The sequence below is a fragment of the Trachurus trachurus genome, assembly GCF_905171665.1.
Source record: "Trachurus trachurus genome assembly, chromosome: 20".
Lineage (NCBI taxonomy): Eukaryota > Metazoa > Chordata > Actinopteri > Carangiformes > Carangidae > Trachurus > Trachurus trachurus.
In genome coordinates this window covers 12697086-12713502 of record NC_139911.1, presented here as the reverse complement: position 1 = coordinate 12713502, position 16417 = coordinate 12697086, and the positions used below count along the sequence as shown (strand labels likewise).

The window sequence follows — 16417 nt, the reverse complement described above, 5'->3', positions numbered from 1 at the left end:
AAAAACCTAGTGCAGATTGATAATTTTAATTGAAGTAGGGATAAAAGAAAATTTGTATTTGTAAGCATCCTAGTGCACTACACATAGCCTGTGTTTTGTAACAGTTTTGCCCTTTGATCAACTGATGTTTATGGAAGCCCATTTCTGCCACTTGATGGGGAAACAAAGGATTTAACTCAAAATAATGAGCTACTTTCTTCTATTCTGACTTAGTATCTCATTATTTTTGAAAAGGTATCTCATTATTTTGAGAACATATCACTAACTCATTATTTTTGAGAAAGTATCTCATCGTCTTTGACTTAGTATCTCATTTTGAGGAAGTATCTCATTATTTTGACTTACTAACTCAGAACAATACTAAGTCAAAATATGATTCAAGATTCTTTATTTGTCACATGCATAGTTATAGTATACACTTACAACAAGCAGTGAAATGAAATCCTGACTACACCTCCCAGACTGTGCTGTCCCTCGAGTAAAAAACTAGTAAAAAGAATTGAGCAAATATAAATCAAATCAAATCAAATCAAATCAATCAAATCAAATATAAATAACACATTTAAAATATAGACAAAGTTAGAAAATAATTTAATTAGTGCAGCAAGTAGGCATCTCAGTATAAAACATACATACATACATACATACATACAGTTTAAATGCAGATCAAGTGCAAATCAAAGGGCATAAAGTGCAAAGGGCAAAAGGGTTAGAGAGATAGAGAGATGCTCGTGGCATGTTCTGATTCAGGAAAGATACTAACTCATCATTTTGACTTAGTTTCTCATTATTTTGAGTTATTACATCATATATTTTTCCAATAAGTGGCAGAAATGGGTTTCCACAGATCTTACCGGGGGATGCTGAGGGTCTTTGTAACCTGCCAGACTAAACCCGGGGCACAAGGTGCTGGGGACCTGCAGCAGCGGCTGTGCGCATGCGGGGGTCAGGGTTGACAGTGTGCACACAGTCGTGGAGGGAGCACGGCGGCTAAAGCTAACTGCAACCATCGCAACTAGCTACATGTGGAGGGTAAAACGGGAGGCATCCCTGTCCCTAACTCTGTCAAAATTTTATCCTTTTTACCCCAAACATCGCTAAAGTTCAGCCTCACTGAAAATAAGGGATAATACCTGTTTACAATGAAAGGGTGAGTGTGAGCTTTTTGGGTCATGAATAAGTAGCTTAGTACGAGTAAAAGTTTTTCATGTCTTATTTTTTTTTTCTACAAGGGAGGCGGCGAGGCTAGCATAGGGAGCTAGCCTGCTATGCTACTTTTAACTCAAGTGTAGGACAATAAAATAGAGACGACAGCTCCGTAATTATACTAATTGTTAGCGGTGAATCTCGTTAAGTTAAGCCGCCAGTCGATGTGTGTTTCTGTCGGAGCCATGTAAAGCTAGTTAGCTCAGTTAGCTCTAGCTGGGAAGCTGAGTCAGTAAACCCCAGTTGTGCTACAAAAAAAAAAAAAAAAAGCTAAATAGACAAGACACCCTGTGGATGTGGGGATCCTGCTCGCGTCAAAGTCAAAACACAAACAGCTTTGCCTGCATTTCCACCTAAAAGGACACGTGGTTCGGTCGGTTAACTAAGGTGAAGTGGTGAACAGTTGTTTGCACCGAGGTTTACCTGTGTCAGCTAACACAGTGACATCAACTTGCTCAGAGTTTGTGGGCAGCTTGCTCAATAATGTAACTTGATCTGTCAAAAGTACCAGCAGCGACGGGATGATGCGATGCGATGCTGATGCTTCACGTTTTAGGCTTTTCACGTTTTTTGGCGAAGGTTTGGAAACCTCAGATTGACGCCGCCGCCGCTGCACTGGGTTAAGTGTTCAGATAGGATTTCAAAGACTTTGCGGTCTGAAGCGAGGACGGATGCTGCTGGCTCTGAACATCTTGATGAACAACACACGTGACCAACAACTGTTTTTAGATTTGTATTCGTCCCCTAAAAATACCACAGTGACCCCCCTCCTCCCTCCCTCTGGACCAGGGTGTTTGGATCACTTAACTGCACTAAGAAACAAATCCCACTTCTTGTAAATAGAAAATGTAACTCAGGGCTCCAGACTTTTCATCTACTTGCCCGTGTGCAACCTGGAAATTTGCCTTTTTTTGTTTGTTTTGTCTTTTAACACTGGTGAAATGTGGAAGAGACAACTCAAATGATCTGTAATCTGTACAAGTGACAGGCAACTGTGTGTGAGGATTATGAATGAAAGGGAAATGTGAATATTGGCTCCAACCCTAAATTATTATCTCCTTGCTCCCTTAAGATTTTAAGTTTGTGCTCCACTAAAAGAAAGAAAAGTCTGGAGCCCTGTAACTCTTGATTTCATTGTCCACTTTCATCCATGTCAGGTTGAGAAAATGTGATTATAGGTCAATGTATCTGATAGTAAGAAATCCAACATGCCATCCCACTGTGCTGGAGAGTGTTATTAGTGGGGTAATGATACAGCTCCCATCTACTCTGAATTGGCTGTCACATGACCACACTTCAGGGATTAATTATGTGTTCCCTAATGAGAAATTTAATTATGAAATGATCTGCCAATCATTTTGGCAAGCAGTTGAAAGATAATCATCACTGGTTTCTACAGAATAATATGTCTTCTGGTAGCTAATTTTGTTTGGAAAAAGGAGGTTTTTATACGCACACCATGCTGTAGGCTATTGAGGTGCAGGGCAATAAAAAGTAACGTAGAAAAAGAGAGGGTTGCCAGCTAATTTTGTTTGACCAACAATCAAAAACCCCAAGATTTAATATCTACTATAGCATAAGACAAATAAATGTAGCAAATCCTTGTAATATTCATATGAGTGATATCACTCATGTTTATTATATCAGTGAGATTTTTAAGCATCTTTAAGTGCCTTAGAAAATGGTATACAAATCCAATGTATTATTAATATCATTATTATTATTTTGGGTTGGTTAATCATATCTGCAATTAACAATTTCCTATTAAAATTAAGCAATCATATGCAGTTGGTTGGCAGTATGATCCTCTTTGGCCCTGTACAGTTGCTTTTTAATGCCTTTTGAGTCAAAGAGCAGTAATGGTGTACCCCTTGACCGTTTTGCTCTTGTTCCAGTAGCCGGATCGAGCTGGGGGACGTTACGCCCCACAACATTAAGCAGCTGAAACGCCTGAACCAGGTCATCTTCCCTGTGAGCTACAACGACAAGTTTTACAAAGATGTGCTGGAAGTGGGAGAGCTTGCAAAGCTAGGTAAGAGACAATCGCTCATTTAGCACACCAAACTTCAGATAAGTCATATTTTGAAGATTGTCTGTAGTAAAATATGACTTTTATGACACATCGCAGTAGGTTTTAGAAAGAGGAACAAAGTAAAGAACACACAAAAAGCTGACCAGGTTGAGTCGACATAACATCATTATGTGTCCTATCATTATGTCATGAAGGCCAAGACAATATTATTAACATTCATTTCTTTCACAATATTGGCACATATATTCATAAAGGGTTAGTTTTTACTGACAACAAAAAATTACTTTTTAGGTTGCAAGACATTAGGAATTTTCCCTGAATATCGGTGGTGTTAACGTGTTGCCACTTGTTTATCTCGCAGCATACTTCAATGACATCGCAGTGGGCGCCGTGTGCTGCAGAGTGGACCACTCTCAGAACCAGAAGAGACTGTACATCATGACACTTGGCTGTCTAGCACCCTACCGTAGACTTGGAATTGGTGAGGATCGCCGAATTAAAAGAAACATGTAGTTCACTTTGTGATCTTGTGTTACATTTCTCTAACTTTGCTTCTGTGCTTCCTCCAGGTACAAAGATGCTGAATCATGTGCTAAACATCTGTGAGAAGGATGGCACTTTTGACAACATTTACCTGTGAGTATCTAATTGAATAGAGCATATTAAGAGATTTTATTGATTTTTGTGTAAACCACAGCTGCGGCTAATACATATTTACAAGGAAGATTAATTTGATCCATTGTACTGACACTGATGAAATGACTCCTTCTCTCAGGCTAACCAATCAAGCATAAATCAATGTATTCTGTTATTGTGGTTTTTGACAAAGTCCTCTGTTTGACCACTAACTGCGGTTCTCTTGTACTTCTGTTTTCCTTCCCTACAGTCATGTGCAGATCAGCAACGAGTCAGCCATTGACTTTTACCAGAAGTTTGGCTTTGAGATCATCGAAACAAAAAAGAATTACTACAAGAGGATAGAGCCCGCAGATGCCCATGTGTTGCAGAAGAGCCTGCGCAGCCCATGTGCACCCCCCACCGGAGAGCTTCAGAAGGCAGAGTAGGGGCACATCATGGAAAAGAGCACAGATGTGCCCACCTCCACAGAAACAGAACTGTGAAAAATGCCCCAGGGTCGACACATTCAACACTTTCTTCAAAGGACGCTAAAAAGAGAAAACAATTTAAAGTACAAAAAATTGCTGCATTTATTTTGCAAAGGGGTCCCCTTTAATTTTTGCATATTTTATTGCTCCCCTATCCTCATACAGATAATTGAAAATGACACAAAGTTCAGTATCTAAAAGTGTTCCTATTGACAGCGTTGCCAACTTCAGACAGTTTTAGACTTGGTGGAGGGGGAGGGTGTGTGGTGTTTGCAAATCCTGTTTGTGTTTGAGTTGTTTTTATGCGGTTATTAAAGCTAATGGGGAAATATCTCAACTGTTAAGCAAAAAGAAAACAGTTGGTTTTAAGCGGTAAAAGTGTTTGAAAGACCATCACTGACACACAAAATCCCAGCTGGTCAACTGGGAGTGATGCTTTGAGTTTTGACGTGGAACAGTCACAACTCCACTCCCTCACCACCTGAACCCTGGGATCCATGGGAAATGAGTCTGACTGACCAGTTTGATGATATGTCATGTCCAGAGGGGAAAAGCAGAAATGTATCCCCTCGGTACGGGCGCAAGTAAGGCTGAACGGTTTTTGAGGTGGTGGGAAGACGTGGTCACCACTCATTATTTCTGAATAACTTTATTTTCCAGGCTGTTAATTTAATTCCCCTTCAACTGTTTCTGTTATTTTTATTTTTTACATTGAGAAGGCAAATGGTTCAGAGGTTCTCCTGGGCTTAAACTACAAAGAGTGAAAACAAACAAAATATCTTATTGAATGTGTTTCTCAGAAGGTCACTCACAACGTCTCGTTTGGGGTGTCCAAAACAACGACAGATTGGCTGTGTGGGGTTGGATTTGGGCATTATATTCAGTGGTATAATGGTGCGCGAGTATGCGCGTGTCTCTAAACGCATGGAAGTGTTTTGAGACATCTTGCCTTTAGCACCTTTGGCACCTTATGTAGCCACCTTGGAGAAATGGTCTTCTCAAACTTCCTGCCTCAGTCAAATTCTGTTGTTACACATTGCCATTAGATTTTGAGGCTGAATTGATTGTGTGGAAGTTTTTGGTATGGTCTCTTAAACAGTGTATTACCCAGAGGAAGCTCTGACCCCTCTGCATGCAAGGAGAGTTGTGTCCTCTCCACTGTAGTATAAGCATGTTTTTCCTTTCTTTGAAGAATTTTATCTTTTCTGGAGCTCTATATTGTAAGACTTTTTAACGTCTAAATAAAGGAATTACTATTTGCAGTAAATACGTTGCTGATTGTCTTGTTCTTTTCATGTAAATGTGACAATATGGTTAGAAAAAACATTTGAAGATATTCAGGGCTCTGGACTAACTTTTTTTTTTACTAGGAGCACAGTGGCCCCCAACTTAAAATTTTAGGAGAAAATTAAAGAGCACAAACTGTAAACTGACTTGCAAAGCAAATATTCACATTTCTCTCATTGTTCACCTTTTCATTCATGATCCTCACACACACACACAAGTGCTGTCACTTGTAATGACAGATTCCAGATTATTTTGAGTTGCCCCTTTCACGTTTTACCAGTGTTAAAAAGATCAAGTGAGGCGATTATTTAGGGATGCACACTGTAAATGGACTTTGTAATGCAAAAATGTTCACATTTCCTTCATTCATGATCTTCTCACACATTGATTGGCCTGGCACCTATAATGACAGATTACAGAATCGTTGAGTGTTAGAAAGAAAAACAGCAAATTTACTGGTTGCATATGAGCAAGTGGATGAAAAATTTAACTTGCACGGTCTCAAATTTCAGGGGCAAAATGCTCCCTATTTAGTCTGGAGCCCTGGTATTTACCTACTTGCAAAGAAAGATGCACAGAACATGTCTGGGTGCATTCGATGTAACCTCATTCGATGGATGCCCCTTCAGACGTCCTGATTGGCTGAGCCCTCCCACGTCTGGGATGTGATTGGCTGCCACCTACCAGGAGCCCGCCCCTTTCTGCTCAACGTTAGGCTTTACCCAGATTGTTTTGAGAGATGAGTTGAGTGGAAAAGCCCTGCTAGCTAGCTAGTTAGCATCCAAACTCTGAGTTATCACGGGGGCAGACAGTCTCCAACATGCCGAGGCCAGAGGTCAGTGTAAACCACCCTCCATCCGCAGCTTTTTGTCAGCAGGGACGCGATGAAATCCACCGTTATCTCGCTTAATAATTATATCGGTAACGGTTTAAAGCTAAGCTAGCAGTTAGCCACCTAGCTAACAACTGAATAGATGATTGCTCAGGTTGCTTAGTTTCTTGTTGGTTTAACTAGCGGGATAAATGTCTAAATGTCGTGTACTGTCGATAACGGAAGGGATATCCCGTTCACCGAAACTAAACATATGCTAATTATGCTGTAATATGCAGGTAAATTAGTTTAGGTTGGCTGTAATGCTAGTATAATAGCATCTGGTACTTCTCTGTGTAAACTGAGATTTCTTTCACTGTCGCATATCTACCACTTTATCAGATCGTATGACAACATGATTGCGAGATAACTGTCTCTAAATAAATTATAGTCATCTATATTTTACGAGCTGAAAACGTGTGGCACCTTAGCTAAATTAAAAAGACTCTTCAGAAACAAAACACTGAGTGATCATGAGATGGTCTAGTGTTTTTTATTTTGTGGACTGACTGTATGAATGTGGTGTATTCATCTTGACTATTTTGTTCTTGTTCTGACCAAATGAGTTTATTTGTTTGTATTGACTGAGACAGATAACATGGACTGATGGCTGTGAATTGAACTTTCATTTTCTATTAGTATTACATCTTCTTACCCCTTTTGAACATGACAGGTATCTTCTTTTGAGATGATGATTATTAACATGTGTTGATTATATGCTACAGAAGATTTTGGTTTATTATTTCTTCATTTGTTTTTTGTTTTTTTGTTTTTTGGTATTGCTTATATGCCTTTATTTATTTTTGTTTTATTCTTGACATGTTCAATAAACTGATAAATTTCTATTTTGTCTGGATGCTGTATGTTTTAATTGCAGGACGGGCACGGAAAGGATATAAGGTCCAGCTGTTAAATGTGTTGCCTGGTACCTTAACATACAGGCAACTGTTTGGACAGGATGCCAGAGATGACTGAAACTCCGACACCTGGTCGTAAACCTAAGTAAGGGTGTTATGTCTTCCCATTATTGTTGATTGAACCATATTATAACTGTGATAGGTAATAGAATTTAATAAAAATGTGAGCTCAATGTTTTGTTTTGTTTTGTTTTGTTTTTTGCAGAAAGAAGAAAAACAAAGAGTCCCACAATGCAGGTAAAATAACACCTGTGCATGCTGCTAGAGTAGGTTTGGGTGTGCATCATTTTAAACATGGCTTTACATCAAAGGTTATTCTCTTCTTTATTTAGTTGAGAGACACAGAAAAGAGAAGATTAATGCTGGGATTAATCGCATTGGTAATCTTCTGCCCTGTTCCCAGTCTCTTAAACAGGTAAGAGACAAGCTGGTGTTATTGTTTCTCAGCTATATGTTATGGCCTGTTTATGTATGTATTTCCTTTTTCTGGCATTTCTTGTATTACCCTGCAGCTTGAAAAACTTGATGTGCATATAAAAACCTCCTTTTTCTCCATGGTCCGTATATGTGGCATATTTTAACATAAATCTTCATCCCTGTATCTGTAGAGTAAGAACATGATCTTGGACCAGGCTTTTCGCTACATCACTGAACTTCAGAAACAAAATGATGCCCTGCTTCTGGAGGGTGGAGATAAAGTCCAAGGTGAAGTTGAACAAGTGTATACCTCATACTTAGTTTTTGATTTTCTCATATTTAAATTCCAGTTGAAGTTATAAAAATGTGATTATACTGAACACGTGCTTGACTGTGTTTTCTTGGCCTCTGCAGCGGATGAGATCCGTCAGCTGCGGCGTCAATTGGAGGAGCTCAGGAAGGAGAGTGCTCATTACATTGAACTCCTTAAAGCCCATGACATTACTCCTCTTGACGACCCCACTGTCCACTGGAAGGGCAAACAACGCAGTACCAAGGTGGCAAAGGTGACACCAACTCACCAGCTCCCAAAGGGGATCATCGTCTATTCCAACGGAAATGTGACGTGCCCGGCAGGGAAGGAGGCGAGCCCGGGGAAGCAGCCTGCAGAAACATTGATTCTCCAGCCAGAGTCTGAAGTTAGTGGCAGGTTAAGAGTGAATGGAGCCGTGCTGCAAGTTAACACCTCTTCTTCCGCTCCTGCACTTCTCCCTGGGTCAGCCGTCGCACCCACACAGTCAACGCCAGGCCTGAGAGTAGTAGAGCAGTGCGTGGTCGAGGCGCCGGCTGCGGCCCCCACCCTGCCCCCCTCGGTCTCCTACATCACCCTCCAGATTCCTACGGCCAGCACGGCCCTTCCTCAGCAACAGCAACCTGCCGCCCCAGCTCAGACCCTCACAATAACGGCCACCTCCGCCTCACATCTCGTCACTGAAAGCCCTGCTCTGCCTGTGTCCACTCTCACAACTTTTCCCCAAACTGTAACCAGAGCAACAACTTCAGACGTTGGCTCTACGGTCACACAGGACGCTACCATCAGGACTGTAAGTTACACTGCTGTGCCTAACGGCCAAGCCCTGCTCAGAGCGGGGGCGGCTGGCAGCACACAGACCACGTGGACGACACTGCAGATGGCCGGTAACACAGTACAGCCGGTCTGCCAGAGTCTCCCCGCCCCAGAGGTGAGCAACGCCATCCAGGCCGTGCAGCAGGTGACTCTGTGCCCAGTGGGCAGCAAACCATCGGTTCAGCCCATTCAAATACAAATGCAACCAAATGTCCCAGTGCAGCAGGCGCCTATCACAGCCCACATCCAAGCGCAGCCTTTCCAGAGACCACCGCAGCTTCGGCCCACTATCCTCAACCAGACACAGCCTCAGCCTCAGTGTGCTGTCCTTCCCCAGTCAGCCATAGTGCCACAGCCGGCCGTGGTCGCCCACCCCGCCGTCGTGTCGCAGCCCCAGCCTGCTGTACTCCAGTCGGCGTCGCTGTTGCCCAATCCCCCAGCAGCCCTCATCCCTCAGCCCCAGCCGGCCCTGGTGCCCCAGCAACAGGCCACCGTGCTGCCCCTCCTCCAGACCATGCAGGTTTTGCAGGTCAACCCAACCGGAGCGACGGCCTCGGGCGTAACGGCGCCGCAGAACACTAACAACCCAAGCGTGGTCATCCTGCAACAGGCGAGCTCGTGCCCAGCCCAGTCGGTCGTAAGAGAGGAAATAACCAATCAGACGCCTTGTCAACACATTGTAATCATCCAGGCGCCCAATCAGGCTGCACCTGCCCCTCAAAACCCTCCGGTGGGCATGTTGTCCGCCGCGGTGCCCTCTGCAGTACCCGCTGTGTCGACTCAGATATCAACAACCTGCAGCTCAACATCTGCAGTTTCTTTACAGAGTGTTGGCGGGAAACAGCTGGTGCACATTCTTCCACGCCCCGTTCAGCCTCAACTGAACCATCCCCTGCATGTAACCCAGGCCTCGTCCTCCTCCTCCTCCGCTCCGGCAGTTCCTCCAACCCCACAGACTATCACCGTGAACGGTCAGGTGTTTGCCTTGCAGCCCATGAAGACGTCTGACAAAGCAAACACCCAAGGTGGCCAGAGTACACTCCAGCTGGTCCAGCCCACTACCACCGAGGAACCAACAACTAATGTGGCCCTCAAAAGTTTAGGGGCCCTCAGCAGCCTCAACCAGAGCATCTCTCAGGGCCTTCCACTCGCCATTCATAGCCAGAACAATGGTCAGCCTCCAGCGGCTCCATTGTCAGTGGTCCAGCAGCAGCAGCAGCCGCCGCCTCCTGCTCCAGCACCTGTCTCTGGTACCACACTTGCTCTACCTGTCCATCAGCTACAGGTCCCTTGCTTGAACCCAGTCACATCGGGGTTGGTGGTTAACGCCTCTAAGCCTCCAGGAAAGCGGCTTCGTACAACTTCGAATATGAAGAGAGCGACGGCTAAAAGAACTAAGCCTGTCAAGAAGAAAGCGCTCAGCGAGAAGCAGCCGGCGCTCGCAGCCTCGGCCAAGCCGGTGGCCGCTGCAGCAGAGAGTCAGACAGTTCAAGTTACAGTATCTCCAGTTTTACAGTGCTCAACTGTAAAAACCCCAGACCTTCCCCCGACTTGTACCACAGCTGTGAAAATGACAGACAGCACTGGAGCTACAGGAAATGTCACCTCTACGCAAAACGCAAAGAAAATTATTGTCTGTAGTTCATCTACTCAGACGACTATACAAAGTCTGTCTCATTCAAAGAGCAAAACTTCTGTTAGTGCATCTCAGAGTGATGCTATATCCAGTCACACTACCACCAGTAGTGTGGCGACTACCGTAACAACTATCAATGCAACATCAGTGAAGCCACCGACTAGTGCAGCTGTGGTCACTGGCAGTAAAACAGCGTCGGTTTCTACCAACAACTCAAGTGTGCCAACAAAAGTGTCAGTCCCAGAGGTTAAACAGCCGACCACCAGTACGACAACTAGCACAACACAAAGTAAGTCAGCTGCCTCCGTTGCTGTTTCTAGACAGAGTAGATCTGTGGTTACAAGTGCCACTGAGACTGGTTACACATCCACCGCTGTCTGTACGGCAGGTTTGACTCCTGTCGGCCCCGGCAGCATCACAACAACTGCACCGGTGTCTTTGAATCATCCGGCGACTTCAGTATGTCAGCCCCAGATATCTAACACGCAGCCTCCTCTGCCCTGTAGTAAACCTCAGTCTCTTCCCACTGCCTCATCCTCCGCGTCCAAACCTGCGGTGCACTCATCGCCTGCGCCGACGTTTTCTGCCGCACACAGCTCTGTCACAGCCACAAGTTCAGATTTTAGGAAAAGAGTCAGCACCAGTCGAGCTCCAACACAGCAGACTGACATAAACATGCCCAACCCTGCTCCCTGCCGTCCCACTGAGGCCGTTAAACCCCCACAGGCCCCCCGCCGAGACAGAGAGCATCAGGAAGAGAGACACCCCATAGCACCCGAGAAAGAGAGCTTGGTTGTCGCCGCTCCGGACGCACCCTCTAGAAAGGACTTCGGTCTGTCTCAACAGGTTTACACTAACCTTGACGATCAAACTTTGGAGCATCCTATGACATCCAGCAGGCAGACAGATTCTCCCATGTCCACGGGGGCTGGGGGAGGCAGGGGCTTCTCCGTGGCCTCCATGCTTCCTCAAGGCCACAATATCAGTGCATCGTCTGGATCCTTCGGGACGTTTACGTTCACGTCGGAGCAGGCGGAAATGTTTGCTCTGGCCATGCTGGAGCAGGACAGTCCTGGGAGGAGGAGTGGAGGCTGCTCCGGGGACAACACCTCAGCAAACCCCACCACAGCCACATGGGAGCCCCCCAAACCCCCCCCAGTGTCTGCAAGTAAGGAAAGGGGCTCAACCGGACAACAGACTAAAGCACAGACAAAGCCCATGGACACGGTCACGGTTAAACCTGCGGTCCAGGTGTCGGTCAGAGGACAAGTTGGGGAGGGCAGACATCCACAGAACGTATCGTACTCCCAGTCTCAGTCGCTCCCCCAGGTTCAGTCACAGAGCTCCTCCCAGAGCGGCACAGTGGCGAGCCTCAGCGTCAACAACCTGATAAGACCCAGCTCCAGTCAGCAGCCGTACCCCGGCTCTCCCAGCCTGGCCGGCGGCCCACAGGGCTCAGTCCCCTCTCCCGTGGGAACGTCGGTCCACATATCCCAGCCTTCGAACAACGCCCTCTCGCCGTGCTCGGGCGCGCCCCTGCCGAGCGAGTACGCCCCCTTAAAGATGATGAGGGCTCAGGCTGGAGTCGGCGTGGCGGAGCGACAAGTGAAGATCATCTCCAAGCGTCAGGCCCAGGAAGCTGTGATGATCAACACTGGAAAACGACCCAAGCCTTGCCCTCCGTCGGCGGCCACCGTCAGCCACATGGATGTGAAAGCACCGGACCACAGCCAGATGATGGTGGGCCAGCTGCTGCCCACCGCCTCGACCGTCATGACCAGGATTAACGCAGAAAGCGGAGGGCCCCTCTTCTCCACGAACTCTTTCATGAGCCCCGTAGTTCGGCCCACAGACGGTCACTGCCCTCCGCAGGGGCCGTCGGAGCAGAACCAGCCCGGGGTGCTTCATCTGCCCCAGGGTCACCCACAGCACGCTGCAGTCCAGCCTGGTCAACATCTGGGAGGGAACCTGTACATGAAGCAGCAGCAGCAAGAGCAACAGAGGCACCATCTGTATCATTTGCAACACCACCTGACCCAGCCTGACCCTGCACAGCGACATTCGCTACACCAGAGGGCGCTGCAGCAGCAACAACAGCAGCAGCAGCAACAACAACAAGAGCAGCAGCAGCAGCAGCAGCATGTGCAGAAGAAGCAGGGACTTGTCAGAGGCAACCAGACGGGTTCGCCTGCCGGTCTGCAGCAGAAGCAGCATCACCTGGAGAAGTCCGGGGTTCAGCAGCACTCGCATCAACAACAGACGCAGCATCAACAGCACACGCAGCAGCAGCAGCAGTCGCAGCAGCATCCGCAACAGTCGCACCAACAGCAACAATCGCAGCCCCATCAACAGCCGACGCAGCACCAACAGTCTCATCCCCAGCAGCACCAACAGCAGCCGCATCAACAGCAGCCGCAGCATCAGCACCAACAGCAGCAGCAGCAGCAGCTACAGCAGCAGCAGCAGCAGCAGCAGCAGCAGAGCTCCCACTCCAGACACCAGCAGCATCTACAGCAGCAGATCCAGCAGCAACAGCACTTTAGACACCAGGAGAAGAGCTGCGAGGCCCAGGCAGCGGGATCCAGGGGTCACCACGGCAACCACCTGGCTCAGCAGGATCACCTCAAGGTCGGTAGCGTCACATGGTGCTTTTATTTAGTAAGATAGAAACAGTTTTAGTGTCTGACAATATTCTGGTCTCTGTATCTTTAACAGGGACAATACAGACAACATTGCCACAGAAAATGGGAAAATGTGATGCATATAAGACGTCTAGCTTCAGCTCATTTGCAGTATTTGTCCCTGGTCAGTCCATTAGTTGTTCAAAAAATGTGAGAAACAGCACTCCAAGTTCAATCCTTAAACTTGGAGTGCTGTTTCTCACATTTTTTTTAAAAACTTTATACCTCATTAGATATTCAGCACCCAGTTTTTGTTTTTGTTCCTGTGAGTTGAGTGCGTTGTCTCCCATTTATAACAGGCTATTAGTTGTGACATTTAAACAAGTAGCCTAATTGTGGAGCCAACTAATCAATTAAGGTGTGTCCAAGCAAATTTCCGTCAGCACGATAAATAGTAATGTTGTGACAGTTTGTATAAATAAAGTTCAACCTTTACACATCCTACCCTTGACACGATACATAAGTTTAGTGACGGGGCCGTTCAATAGTGACGGGGCCATTCAATAATGTTATATATTCTTCTATGTTATATATATCTACCGGTACTTAAATAAAACGTTAAACGTTAAATAATTCTACCGATGGAAATTTGCTTGGACACACTTGTCAGTATTTCCAACTAGTGTCCGTCTATAAATACTGTATTTGGGAACACAGTTGGATGGTTTATAGTTGTACAGTAATCCAGCTGAAAGCAAAGACTGATGCTGTGTTTCCTCTCCCTCAGCCTGGTCAGGACCATAACGCTATGCAGAGGATGATGAGTTCGCGGACGCTGGAGCAGCAGCTCATCTCTCCTCCCAGCAACCCCGTGTCCCGGTCGTCCGACCTGGCCTGCACGCCGTCACGCCAGGAACGCCACCGTGTTTCCAACTACTCTGCCGAGGCGCTCATCGGTAAGAGCTCCACGAGCGGAGAGCAGCAGCAGCGCATGGGCCTGCACCTTCAGCCCGGCCACGGCGCCGCACAGGAGCAGCCGGATCACCGCGGTTACCTGGACACGTCACGAGGGAAGGCCAACATTGCACACAACCCACAGACCCGGCTGCCTTCGGACCACCCGGGGTCCGCTGACGTTCAGCGGGTCTCGGAGTGTCCGCCCTTCAAAGCCATGATCGGCGGTGGAGGAGGAGCGCATCAGCTCGGCGGTTTTGAGGCGCAGGTGTCTCGTGGGAGCGACATGGCGCCCAAGTCGGTGTCTGCGTCTCAGAGGGGTCCGCCGGGGCAGCAGCAGGGAGGGTTCAGGATGAACGTCGGCCCTCCGGCTGACGGCAGGAACCGTGGCGGCTACAGCGGCGCTCACCCGGGGTCACAGGGCGTGCAGGTCGGCCCGGTGCTGACCCGCGAGCAGGAAGGCTGTCACCAGAGCTTCATGCAGAGCCTCCTCTCGCCGCACCTCCCCGAGCAGAGCAACCACCAGCGGGCCGTGCAGTGCTGCCCGCCGGTCAACATGGACTACGGCTGCGTGCCCGGAAGCTCCTCGGGAGACATCCAGGCCAAGGCCGCCAGCCCCAGCGTCCCGCAGACGCAGAAGGCGCCGGCCATGCGGCTCAGAGACGCCAACAAGGGCCACATTTCTCAGGTCAGCAGTAATATGCACGGAGGCCCCGGTGTGCGAGCAGGTCTCCCCCACCCTCCGACGCCGCACAGCAGCTCCGAGCCCGGCCGGTCCTCTGCCCCGTCCCGAGCGCTCGCCGCCGCCAGCCAGCACTCTCGCCACATCACCCGGGACGCTCAGCCCGCCAAGCTGAGACCGGGCGACCGGCCTCGATCGGGCGCCCTGAGACCGAGCAACCCCTTCGAGCCCGACGGCCACGTGCTGCTGGGCCGCCCGCAGTCCGGAGGGGAGGCGCGGCGCAGCACCATCGTCCGCTTCATGGCCGACAGCGCTCAGGTTCCCAGCGACAACAACCTGGTTCCCGACCAACACATAACGCAGAACTTTGGTTTCCCCTTCATCCCCGACGGAGGGATGAACCCGCCCCCTCCCATCAACGCCAACTCCACGTTCATCCCTCCCGTCAGTCAGCCCAACTCCGCCCGCACGCCCTCGCTTCTGCCCGTGGAGCCTCAGAACACGTTGCCCTCCTTCTACCCCTCCTACTCGCCGGCCGCCCACCCCAGCCTCCCCAGCGACGTCACCCTCCAGTACTTCCCCAACCAGATGTTTACCAGCCCGAGCGCCGACAAAGGCAGCGCGCCGCCGCTCAACAACCGCTTCGGCTCCATCCTCTCGCCGCCGCGGCCGGTGGGCTTCGGCCAGGCCAGCTTCCCCTTGCTCCCAGACATGCCTCCGATGCCCATCGCCAACTCGTCCGGCATCACCCCGCACATATCCAACTTCAGCCTCACCTCTCTGTTCCCCGAGATCGCCACTGGCATGCCCACCGACGGCTCGGCCATGCCCATGTCTCCCCTGCTGTCGCTCTCCAACACCTCGTCCGCTGACTCGAGCAAACAGCCCAACCGCCCCGCTCACAACATCAGCCACATACTGGGCCACGACGGCAGCTCGGCCGTGTGAGGGGAGCGCCCGCTGCGTAACGATGACCTGTAATTTCCTGGTTGAAACGTGCTGTTTTGTCTAAAATCTCCAGCTCATAGAGCGGCGGTGAAGCAGCGGATGAGCCGTTTGTAGGTTGACGTTGACACGCCCATCTGGTGGCGATTTTGTCGTCTACATGTTTACACAACTTCAATCTCAAATGTGTTCCCTCTGGCATATGTATGATGTCGGTTATAATTTGTAATATTTCACAAATCATTTCAGTTTCATGGGTTCATGGAGATGCGGTACTTTAAAGCTCTTTGTTTAAAGTGTTGGTTTGACCGACATTTTGGTTGTAAATCAAAATCAAATTTAGGTTTAGAACTTGAATTCAGTGTCTTCTGAGTCCTGAAGAAACCTTCTGCACAGTTACCTACCAATGTAATTTACTAACTTATATCAGGTTGTATTGTACAGAATCTTGTTTGTTTTTTTCCCAAGAGCTATTTTGTAAATACCAATGTTTCATATCAGAATTGTTAGATTATGTATGTATTTGTAAATACAAAATTGATTAATAAAGTTTATAAGAAGACCTTTGTATCTGCTGCTAAATGTTCAGTCGTGTATGTTTCCTAAGACACTCATGC

At 47.9% G+C, this 16417-nt stretch overlaps 2 protein-coding genes across 3 annotated transcripts; both read left to right on the top strand.

The window, feature by feature from the left end:
- The first annotated feature begins 934 nt into the window (after window positions 1-934).
- On the top strand, window positions 935-4459 carry naa50 (N-alpha-acetyltransferase 50, NatE catalytic subunit). 2 transcript variants are annotated; one of them, XM_083995560.1, is made up of 5 exons: window positions 935-1150; window positions 3102-3238; window positions 3600-3719; window positions 3808-3874; window positions 4125-4459. In XM_083995560.1, the coding sequence occupies exons 1-5, from the start codon at window positions 1143-1145 to the stop codon at window positions 4300-4302; spliced, it is 510 nt and encodes a 169-aa protein (XP_083851686.1). In that variant the 5' UTR covers window positions 935-1142; the 3' UTR covers window positions 4303-4459. The 2 variants fall into 2 exon arrangements, with proteins under 2 accessions (XP_083851686.1, XP_083851687.1); XM_083995561.1 differs by having other exon boundaries at window positions 938-1150; window positions 3105-3238.
- A 1915-nt stretch (window positions 4460-6374) lies between these two features.
- usf3 (upstream transcription factor family member 3) lies at window positions 6375-16362 on the top strand. Its single transcript, XM_083995663.1, has 7 exons — window positions 6375-6466; window positions 7380-7504; window positions 7625-7656; window positions 7752-7834; window positions 8028-8124; window positions 8251-13226; window positions 14007-16362. The coding sequence occupies exons 2-7, from the start codon at window positions 7461-7463 to the stop codon at window positions 15801-15803; spliced, it is 7029 nt and encodes a 2342-aa protein (XP_083851789.1). The 5' UTR covers window positions 6375-6466; window positions 7380-7460; the 3' UTR covers window positions 15804-16362.
- Window positions 16363-16417: the final 55 nt, after the last annotated feature.

Excerpts from the sequence above, each read along its gene's own strand:
- naa50 (XM_083995560.1), top strand. Across the intron at positions 3,239-3,599 it reads GGGAGAGCTTGCAAAGCTAG|CATACTTCAATGACATCGCA; the intron begins GTAAGAGACAAT and ends TTTATCTCGCAG. Across the intron at positions 3,720-3,807 it reads CTACCGTAGACTTGGAATTG|GTACAAAGATGCTGAATCAT; the intron begins GTGAGGATCGCC and ends TGCTTCCTCCAG.
- usf3 (XM_083995663.1), top strand. The coding sequence starts at position 7,461 with ATGCCAGAGATGACTGAAACTCCGACACCTGGTCGTAAACCTAA. Across the intron at positions 7,835-8,027 it reads GTTCCCAGTCTCTTAAACAG|AGTAAGAACATGATCTTGGA; the intron begins GTAAGAGACAAG and ends CTGTATCTGTAG. Across the intron at positions 8,125-8,250 it reads GGGTGGAGATAAAGTCCAAG|CGGATGAGATCCGTCAGCTG; the intron begins GTGAAGTTGAAC and ends TGGCCTCTGCAG.